The 11912-nt window shown below is 38.0% G+C and overlaps 1 protein-coding gene across 1 annotated transcript; it reads left to right on the forward strand.

Annotated features, from left to right (window-relative positions):
- Positions 1-4654: 4654 nt before the first annotated feature.
- LOC149729458 (uncharacterized) lies at positions 4655-10187 on the forward strand. The gene is made up of 6 exons (XM_089887171.1): positions 4655-5024; positions 6235-6348; positions 7936-8098; positions 8708-8818; positions 9019-9147; positions 9449-10187. The coding sequence occupies exons 1-6, from the start codon at positions 4794-4796 to the stop codon at positions 9688-9690; spliced, it is 990 nt and encodes a 329-aa protein (XP_089743297.1). The 5' UTR covers positions 4655-4793; the 3' UTR covers positions 9691-10187.
- Positions 10188-11912: the final 1725 nt, after the last annotated feature.

The following is an 11912-nucleotide window of genomic DNA, read 5'->3' on the forward strand; positions in this document are numbered from 1 at the left end:
ACATCGTGCACGTTTACAAGTTACTACATATTACCAACTCCATAATGCGTTTTGTTCCTCTGACATATTGTATTGCTCAGATCCTTTGAATTATGTAAAGTTTGGAGAAAAGAAATGCCACAAATTGATTCTTTTTCCAACCAGAGATCGCAATCGCTTTTATGCCTATCTCTGAAATCTTGTATGTTTTAAAAGCGTCCGACCCTAAAGTACTTTGGTTTCGTCAAACCTTACAAATGTATGTCTGTACATCTCGGCAGTGAAATTGCTTTTATCGTTCTCCGCAGAGGCCTGATATTGTTATCGTGGGAATCTTAATGTATATATCCTCAGTTGTATGCTGCCCATGTTTAGCATACAAACAGGCCCACCGCGCAAAGGACCATTACTTATCTATAAGAACCTTTGCCTTGCTTTACCCTATATGTTGGACTAAAACAAAGGATTATGACTATTATGTCCGGCCTAGTTGGATAAGCTGGTAATTGTACACCAGCGGAGAGTAATCTTAATGACCCATGGTTAGGTTTGACGGAATAATTGGTGTTGTGTCTGATTTCTTGTAGCCGAATAAGGATAGGACTTTCTTTAGATGTGTGTTCGTGCAACCATGTCCCAAGTGTACTATAAGAGCATTAGGGTGCTGAGATTTTGACCCAGAAAGTTTAGTAAACAGTCGCTTGTATGTGTGTGGCGTCTGCGTTATACTCCCATGTATAAGAAGATTAGATGAAATACAACACGCAAGAAATAGCACACTTAGCCGGCCCTGTAAACCAAAGCTCAGCAAAACACAAACATCTTTACGACACCGCTTACTATAAACGGATCTTACAGTATTTATATAAGATAGTAAAGTAGTAACATTGAAACTTTTTCCACGTTGTTTTTATGTAGTATAGTAGGGTGGGGAAAGATGGGACACGAATAAAATATCCTGCTTGTGTTTTAAACAATTAACAACGGTTTATGGGAGTGGGAGTCGTGAGGATACGGTTTTATAACTCTTTGAATGTTCTTTGTTTACTGCCAAATGGGACAAGAAAATAGAATAAAAATGTGTCCCATCTTCCCCCACCTCCGTATATATAGCGGATACAAAAGGGTTAGCCTATATATTACCCAACACGCAAAAAATGTATTAAAAGGTTAAATCACATTGCTGACGCTCTGGTCTGCTGGTCAAAGGTAGTCGACAACAACTGCGTTTCTTAGAAACGAAAGCCACAAACCACAACATGCAGTAAACATTAGCGAAAAAGCAGTAACAAATTAGGTCAGCAGCTATTTTTTTCCCGATACGATTAGCCGTAAATAAAATACGTCATTTATTTTAAGTCACGGAAGTCGCTGTGAAATAAAAATAAATCTTTTATTGTTATCAACACCTTGTGATATTATTAGTTCGTGAGAATTGATGTCCTAAGTGATAAATATGTCATCTGTACATGGGAGTGTCTTATGGATAACCTAATTTAAAATGAGCTAAACCTTTAATTAAAGATAAGAGCAACTTACAATACCTGGTAGTAAATCGGATACAATTATCTACTTTAACGAATTAGTGTTCAAGCGAAATGCATATATAACATGCGCCTTTTAATAAGAGTCTAAATTATTATCATAAACAATTACACTCTAAATGTTTAAAGTGAGCCTATATAGGGTTATAGATCCAATTCTAGGGCAAAGGTAATATAATGTAATTGATATCATTATTACATGTTACACGTCTTTTTCTATTGTTGTAATTACACGACTTTGTGTGGTCCAATCTCCATTACGGAAAATACCACACGTGCTACGGTATTCTACCGCTGAGTGACGCAACGGTTAATTATATATTGTTTTTTTCCTATTTACATCTTACACACGTCATGTACTTTCCATTAGCGAAGTAATAAACCAATACCATTATCACTGGCCTATGAAGTCGGCTGGTGTGGTTCGGATGCGATGAATGCGGAATAAACAAGCCAACGACTGTAATCCATTCGTTATTTCGCTTGGACCGACTCTCACTTGAACTGAACGTGCTCGGTGCTCTTCAGATCGGCTAAGGACCGTCTGTTTTGTTAAAGCTGTTGGTTTAACTTAGCGTTGAAGCAGTGGTTCTTTAACTATAGTATGTAAAGGTGTTTCAGAGGTACGCTAATAACTTATAAACAAAATAAAAGTAAATATGAACTAGAGTATAGAATTTCACTTTCGTTTTTAAAAACTCGAACATCGTATAAAACGGAAAAATGTGCGATTAGGCAAGCGTAAAAAGGCACTAAGACTGGATTGTATGGTATATACTATATGGGAACACAATACAGCTAGTATGGGTTTTAAAAACTGATTAATGCGTTTGGTAGTCTTGCGTTTTTCGCTACGCGTAAGTTTGAGAAATAAGACTGTGTGTTCTGCGAAGTGCTGTCTGTTAAGAAAACAACAACAGTAGAGCATATTATCCACTCTTCAGACATGTAGACTTTATGTAAGACGCTGTTTCGACGAAATTTATTCAGTTGTGTTTTGCCTTCACGGACGAGTAGGTCATTAAAGATGCAGACAATAATGTGCGTATTTCCGCCCAAATAATACAGGTTTAATGATGAGCTGTTAAATGTACACAGCTTCAACAATGGGTATTCGTCTAAGTTTATAAATAGGTAGCGACATGAAGCCTTCAGTTATTTTTAGCTGTCAGTCAAGTATATTACGTTGAAATCGTAGTTTTAGCATAACACACCGTTACGCACGACTAACATTTAAATACCTACGTATGTACAGTGAAGTGGGGGAAGATGGAACACCTTTAACACCCAATATCCAAATATCCTGACCGTGTTTCAAACAATTAACAACGGCTTATGGGAGTCAGAAGGATACAGTTTATAATCTGAAATGTTTTTTGTTTATTACGAAATGGAACGAGAAATTAGTATGTGATATACGTTAACGGTTTGGAAACTTTGCTTTTAAGAGTTCGGGGTAAGAGGGGCAAGGATTTGGTGGCAAACAAAAAATATTAACAGAATTTTATAACTGTATCCTCACGACTTATAAAATATATGGGATATTTTGCGCTACGGTATTCATCTTACCCCAGCACAGTACTATATATGTGGAGCTTCAAAGTTTAGTTTTACTTATACAACATCATATAACTATATGACGCTCTTGTTGACCACAACGTGCTGGGCTACAGTATATGCGTTTGATCGATGACATATTGTGTTTGCGCGGACTGTTGTTATATACTTGTCATCAGTCAGTTTACGAAGCGTGACATATTGCGCTATGACCAACAACATATGTGAGCATCTGGTCACTATTACCTAACGCACGTATACTTACTTCTGTAGTGTGTTTTCAATTATAGCACGTGTAATCGGTGCAACCTCACGCCTCGTTAAGTTTTACTTTTAAACTGAATGTTAACCGAAAGCTAATAGTAATAAAAATCGATATTTTTAGAAATAATAAAAGAAATCGTTAGTTTTTGTACGTTAGTTTTCATACATTATTTCGGTTTATTTTTCTTTAGTTGAGTAAGCCCCATTTTTAGATTGAGACGGGCTTGGTCAATACAAACAAAGAGTAAGTTGTGTTTTTTCAGTACTAAATTATAGGAATTACCAGTTAGGTATTGTATGTTGTGAATCTGTTAGTAACATGCTAAGTTGATGGCAGTATGTTATCGTAGCACAGATGGTCTTGTTGTACGCCTTGACGTCAGAAAATGCAAGTTCTTTTATCATTGTCGCTTGGCGAGTGAAGCAATCTGTATGTAGTGCATGCGACTTGACAGGAGAAGCAGCTTCTTGGTAATGAGGAAGATGCGTACGTGTTTTAAAAGAATGTGAAAATGAGGAAAATCTGGCAGTAGTACGCCTTGAAAATAATGACCAGCTTTTTAGTCGAGCACTTTTGCGCGCTTTGCGGTTTCGAAAGTTGGCAAAGCAAAGGATTTTACACGGGTTACTGATTAGCGGTATATAGTTGGTAAATGTACAACGGGAAAATACCAAACTCAGGCTGGGTGTCTTTATTTCACTTTTGTTTACGCTTACGTCAACATTCTATTCTAGGCGACGTTTGACGCGTGTATGTTGTCACGTGATTGTTATTGTCTGTCGCGCTTTTTGTCGCCGACCTTTATATCACAAACACGGTAGCCGTCCCTCTTCACTTCGGAAAAGACTGTAATCGATAAGGTGGGATAAAGTTCCACTTCAGTATGGGTTGCAGAGACGTTCTGATTCTGCCGAAGTGGTTTAGATAAAGTGGCGCGGGTGCGAAGTTAGAACTACATATCCCCGCCACACGCTGTTAACTACAGCCTGTTGAATATTTACAGAGCCGAGAGCTGTCGAAAAAGAACGCGCCGCTCAAGATAAAGGTTGGGTATCGCCGGCATTGCTGGTACATACGCAGTTAGCTGGCGTGTGTTCAGGTTACTGTGATGGTTGTGTAACAGATATGTGCTTGTCAGTTAATAGTAACATATCATATGAATATTTCAGTTGTTATTAATAGTGTATTTAGCACTGCTTCAGCTTAAGGAGGCACTTGGAAGTTTTACTACTCGGCTTATCGGTTAATTAGTAACGGAATGTGAGATATACGCAAGCTCTTTAGTACAGCAAGGTCTTAGCTTTCATCGTATCACTGAAACTGTTGTTGTTTTAACAGGCTGACGAAAGGTTTACCACAAAAGCATTTACTTTGGAAATGCCGTGTGTTTGTTAGCTGTAATCAATTGCATATATAGCCTTCGGCAACAATTGGCAAAGCGGTTAAATATGCTTCGCAAGCTACTGTACCATCGAGGACTTGACGACCATGTCGGTACTTATGTCACGGATTACTTACAAGCCGCAGTCTGCTTTTGTTTCGCTTCTGCTCTAATGTGGAAATCAGTCCGCAGTCCAAGAGCCACAGTAACTCGAACAACTCATGCCGTGTTACTTCTCTTAGGCACCATTGGTGTCGTGTCTTTTCTCGGGGGTCTGACCCATCAATTTCTACAGACGGTAAGGGCGTAAACAGCTTTTCTCTCACCAAACTTGCTTAATAGGGATTTGTACTGCGTGGGCGACCGTCCGGCTGAAAATGCGGATGTCTCCAATCACGCTATAACATTGTGATTGGCATCAGCACTCTTAACTTCCTGCCATTTGGAATTACATTTGTGACCGATGTGCCATGGTGATTAAACCACAACACGCCCAAATGGCGTCGAATTTTCTACTTGCGGTCCTGTTCACGTATATTTATAAGCTATAAACAAACAAACTTTTTTGCGTGTATTTTAAGACACTATACCCAAATTCATCGCTTAAGGTGTGGTGTTGAATTTGAATTTTAGAATCTTTGTTTACTCCGCGCCTATATCCTGTTATTACTCCATTGGGTGCCCTTTACATGGCTACTGTATACTGCTTGAGTGAATTGTGGTTTCGTTTAAGCATGCCTTACCACTAGATTCGCATTAACCTTTAAAATAACCCGCATTGTTAACATAGGATTGATACGATTATATCGTACCTAAGAACTTTCACTCTGTAACACTGTTAGGTTATGTGTACGAACTTGTAACAACAATTCTCATGTTTGTGAGATATTTTTTAGGTGTGACGATATGTGTTCGACACGGTCCTACTGTCGCAACAAATGTTAAGGAGCTCACACACGTAGAATGTCGTTCATAACTCATTGATATAACCACTCAGAAACCGTGTGGCGTCCCATGGGCGAAATGGGTCAGACATTCTGTCAGGGCATTTGGGTACACATTGGCATGCGTGAATTTTTAATGCCCTTTTTTGCGAGAAGCAATTATTTAATTTCAATGTATCTTTTCTGAATATAAAGCATTCACGCCCACAGTCATTCATGGACTCTTATATTTAACAAACAGCGAAGTAATTTTCTCCTGACAGACATATCCGCTTAAAAGGGCATACGACGAAAATCAAAATTCTTATTTAAATTGAGATTCCTAAATGTAATTTAAAGGAACCAACAAAAACCTCTAAAAATCGCGTAAAATCAACCGTGCGACAATGCGTATAAAAAAAATTATTGTTGTTTTGCTTTTAAAATAGAAATTGCACATTTTCAATGTGAAGTTACAAACACTCGACAAATTGAATATGACCATCGACACGCCTTATTTAACTCAAACAGAGAGGATCCTCGTTCTGATTCACTTATGATTACTTCTATTTGTTTTTACAACAGGTCGAGCCTTACGACACTTGGCGAGACAACTGGACTTGGTTAATAGTGTGGCGTGTGGGAACTGCTATCTCGTCCATTAGCGGAGTTGCTTTTTTAATGCTGGCCCAGCAACTGGTTAGTTTCAAAAGCAGACAAAGATATTTTGACACACGGAACAATTTTGTTTAAATTTGGTAGACGAACCGTGCGAGTTTTTAAATCGCATTTTTTGTGATTCAAACCAGCATTTCTTAACTTGAATATAAATATACTTTCGATCTAAATTAGAACGGCGCTTGTTATCACAGGGAGTACACACGGAATTTCTCTCATCTATTACATACGGCTATATGTCGGGTGCTTTCGTTACCTTTCCTGAAGGCTGTAATGTTTGGGGGTTAATTAGCATACGTTATTGCGAATCAGAAATAAAGTTGGCTAATATTGGTCGTCCCAACCGTGATGTATACTAAGCTGGGGTAAGATGGTTCATGTTCCTTTTTTTATCGGCTCATTAGATAGTAAACAAAAAATGCTTATACAAAATTGTATTACCGTATCCTCGCGACCCTTAAAAAGCGTTATTATTTGTTTAAAAAAACATGATTCGGAAAATTTAAGATATAATTGACTAACGGTATCCATTTTAACCCACACAATAAATATATAGAGACAGTTTTATTACATCGTTGGACTTAATTATAGCAGAGGATTAGTGGTCTGTTTTTTAGGGAAGCCAATATTGACAATCGTATAGAAGCATGTATAATGCAAAACTAAACCAAACAAACCGTATTTATAATGAGAATCGTCCCGACCAAAAATCCCTTTGTTTGTATACGGAAGTAATACAAGCTCAGCCATTCGAATCTAACAAGGAATTTTATATATTGGGCGCGTACCTCGCAAGCCGTAGCCCTGCATATCCTATAAAACAACATCAAAAATGTGAAATAATTCCAGGCATATTGAAATGTCATGTTGTTATAAAAGGGATGGACATAACTACCTAAACTACGGGTCGTGTTTATTTCGTTTAAGCAACCGGTCGCGCGATTCAATCATGTTCTTAATTGTAACAACTTTAACAGGAAGAGGATTTAGGTTAATGCAATATACTTCGTAGTAACATCTGCCGGACTATATAGTACTTCTCATACCGGATTTGACCGCTCTCTGTTATATAGGCTATACAAACACAATCGCATCTTAAATTAAACGTTGCATTTGGCATGCGTGTGGGGGTGATCTAAAGGGCATCAGTTTAAAAAGAAAGTTTTAAAATGCACCGCCAACCCAAATGCATTGTGAGAGTTTTCTCACTTCGTCCTATTGTGTTGCCTTCGCGCTCGCCTTTGTATCAACAACCAACCAACCTCCTTTTGGGGTTTGGCACTTTGTTATACGCACTATATATATATATATATATAGTGCGTATAACAAAGTGCCATATATATACATAAGTGCCATATATATATACATATGATCTAATAAATGAAATAATGTAACCAATTCATTCTTACCTTGAAACGACAGACACGGGTGTTCTGTTTCATACACCTTGTGCCTGCGTTTGACAATTTAGAAAACCCAGGTACCACACGATTGAACGTTACATCTGCTGACGTATGCTCCACCCACACAGTGCTTTGTACTGTTGTTTTACCTACTTCAAAGCATTTCCCTTTCCTTTGTAACTTTACATTCTCCTTTCTGTTTTAGCTGGCCCAGGAAAATGTTCTAAAACCTCGACGAACTGTAGTCTTGGTCTACTACACCATCGTGGGTGCTTTGGTCGTTACAATCGTAGTTCAAAGCTTCTATATGTTCAGTCATCAAACCGACCCCTGGAGTGTCAAGTTCGCTCTCTGCTGTATATTTTTCAGTAAGTGTAAACATATAGGTCACCACTAATCCGTTTCGCAACACAACCCCTAAGCCCCACCGTTACATAACTCCATCTTTAGCTCTGTCTTAATCACCAGCCACTAATTTTAAACAAGTGCTGACTGTCTAAAACCTATCAGTGATCGCAATTATGTTAAAGTTAGTAAAAAATCTAAAAAAATGTTCGCATATAAAATTACACCATGTGGTGACTCGTATTCGGGCACGAAGTGTATAAAAAAGAACACCCGCGTTAAAAAAGACCGTTATTACCCAGCCAGCACGCGAGAATAGATACATTACATGCATGTATATCCGCACACGGGACAAGTGGAAAGGGTAATTTCAAGTACTCGAAATTATAGAGCATTAACTGAAACATTCCTTTTAACAATAAAGGACCAAATTTCATTTTTTCTAAAAAAACAGACCTTCGCACGTAAGGTATTGGCACAGGAAATTCAAAATGTCGTGTAACTACCTATTTTAAAGCCAATAACTGACGTCACCTGTTATGGGAGGATGCATTACTCAGTTTCGATTACCAATATAACGAAACACAATTTTATGCACGGTCGATAAAGTTGAGATATAATTTGATCCACAGCTGCTTTAGTGGATTGGGTAGCTTCGATGGTAGTTGCAGTCAAGCGGTTGGGACGAACCAAATCACCCAAAGAAACCGACTCATCAGCCAACTTGGCAAAGTACCCTGAAAGTGAGTTTGTTCAGCCGTTTATTACCCAGGCCGTTTAGCATAACTCATAAATTCCGCTACTTCAAACCGCGTGTCATGTCAGATTGCCCCTTTAGCAGGCGAGTAAGATCTTATTTCCGAAGTATGTGACTGTTTTCTATCGTTACCACGATTCGGCACGTACTCTCATTAACAAGATATCGTGTTTTTAACCTTTCAAGACGGCGAGATGAATAAAGACGTTACCTTGCTGGACGAAGAGGCGTGCTCGGCCAAAGACCGACTTGATCGGCGGTTTAGATGGGATATTCTCTTACACGCACTTGCACCTTTTGTTTTTATACTAGGCGGTAAGTTTCGACCACAAACACTCGTGGCTACGTGAGAAATAAAGGAGGAAGGAATATCTACAATAGGCACAATGTTTACTGATGACCAGAGCGCGTGCTTTCGTACTAAATGGTCACACAGTTTTGTCAAAAGTAGACCAGTTTCTTTAAGCCGCAAACATGCTTTTAACTAATTTAAAAATTAGTAAAAATCACAAACCTCTTTTTGTCAGTGTTGCTTACCAACACTTAGACAGTTTACACAAATAATTTGACAAAGGTAATAAATATGAAAACCTTGACGATGATTTCTCTTTCACAGGTCTGTTGCAATTTCTGTTGGGCCGTACTTGCGCCGACCACGACGACGCATTCGGGCATGGCGGTTGTCCCTTGCCGAACTATTTCAACCATAACGCATTAATGCACACTGTTCACATTGTTTCAGTAGCCGGCTTCTACCTGGCCGAACTATTAGGAATTAGACACCGCGAATTCATGATAAGAGCCAGCCACACACACGGCCCAATTCACATGTCTATAGACCCAGGGCTTGGCACATAGCGTTAATTGTCTGTATTATTTTCTCAAACTAAAGTTTCAGTGTTCAATTACCAAACTATCCCTCCCAAGGAGTGCCGTATTGTTACAAGAGCTCTCTTTCTACTTCTCGCAATGTATTCTCTCTTATATTTTAAGTTCATAGTCTGCAATGTAGTTAAGTCTCAACATACATGAGACGAGGTGTTGTTTGAAAAGTTCTACCCGAAATTTGTAAACTCAGCAGTTGATTTTCATCATAGAAGATCTTATATACCCGTTTTGTGGTTAACCCAAAGATAAACTTTCATAAGCCATTTGCCAAGAGATATACAACGAAACGTACTAAACTCTTTTTAAACAGTTTTTTTTAGCGGCCATTTCTTAGGTTTGGGTTACCAAACTGAAGACGTCGCTTGCTGGTAGACCGATGTGACCAAGCCTACATATATAAAACATTATTGCTCTTCTATCTGCGTTATATCGTACCTTTTGTAGATTACAAATCTTTATATAGTGTATATCCTGACTCTAATGAATATGCATTACTTCATCCACCATCAGAACACACCCGCAGTCTAGCCATTACTTGACGTAATCTATAGTTCTCTATCAATCACTATAGCTAATGATGAAACATGAACCCGCAGGATTTTCAGCAGCTCGAGTCCAAAGCGTGCTATGTCAATAGAGCTTATAACACTATCCGCAACACATGATACTAATGGTCGCCACAATTTGTCATCGTTTAACTTGTAAGGGATTTACAGATGGTTTTGGGCTTAGGTATACATATATACTTATCCAAAAGATAATGTTATCAGTGTATCTATGATGTACATTCATGCCTTTATACGAATATGCATATATTTTTGCATGTAGTATCCTGTTAATTAAAGAGAATAAAACAAAAAAGACAATAAAAATTAATAAAAAAAATAAGAAATTGGCGCAATTTTACCCCACCTACTGTATGTACCTTAATCGATATAAGTTTATTGACACAAGCCTACATGTCGTTCAGGTGAATAAATATATTTTTAATGATTGCAAACGTGGAACGGCAAACATCGGTTAAAAACAACCTTGACTTACTGAACATATCAAAGAACGTCACTGTGTCTGCTTCATGCCAATGATCGTTATCTCTAGGAACAGCAGAAACTTTAAGTCCCAAACCCGTTTACTGTGTGTTGATGTTCTGATTTGCAAAACTAGATTTTCGTAATCTGGTTTGACAAAACAAGTATTGTTTAAATTTAGCTACCTCCTTAAATGGGAGCCAGAAACTAAACGTGAATATCAAGAAAACCACACGCCCATGGTCTTTACATAGTAACCAAAAACACAGGTTTGCCGAACGTTTAAAATTAGCAATTTCCTAAAATAGTAGCCAAAAGCTAAACGGACATAACATTACAACCACACGCCCGTATGGTTTCACTCTGTATTATTAAACACACAGGTTCAAGGGTTGAACGGGTGTTGTACGTTTATTGCATACAACAAACAATAATGTTGCACCCATAAATATTTTTCAGTTCGTATATGGAGAAATGAAACGTCATGAAGTTAAAATTACTTTAATTTGCATTCTTCCGGAGTGAGGTCCATTTGCCTTTTTGTCCTGACGTATCATATATTACATAATGTAGCACTCTGGGGGAAAGATGAATACCGTTAATAGATAATATCCCATTTTTGCTATGTCTCTTTTAAGAATTAACAGCGCACTTTTATAGAGTGTAATTTTTAAACATTGTTAAAAGTATACCTTTTGGCACGTTGAAAGAGGATAAAAAAACATGAACCATCTTACCCCGACTTACTGTACTTAAAAAAAAGACAACTTGGAAAAAAACTGTTGTAAATAAACGAATGAATATGACTTATTTATCTTAGCGTAACATGGTAATGACAGCAGTCGTTTTTAAACTCCATGAATTACACAAAACGTGCGTGACCGTTACGCTTGAAGAATGTGTGGTGAAAACCTGAGTAACATCTGTTACAATAAAGTGGTTACGGTCGCCTATAACTCTGACTGTACGTAACACACATGTAACATATCTTTGCATTTAACTTATGCACGGTTTCCGGGTGGTACAAGAACCGCTTTATTTGTTTGTTTCGAATCAAACAGATTACAGCCACGTAAAGTTAAGATGACATTTTCTCGTAGTTGTGTTTTAAACTTGAAAACCAAAACAGTATCACAACGACTCGGAAAGATGAAATTCTGATTA

This window comes from Ciona robusta, chromosome 10, assembly GCF_009617815.1.
Source record: "Ciona robusta chromosome 10, ASM961781v2".
In the NCBI taxonomy this organism is placed as follows: Eukaryota; Metazoa; Chordata; class Ascidiacea; order Phlebobranchia; family Cionidae; genus Ciona; species Ciona robusta.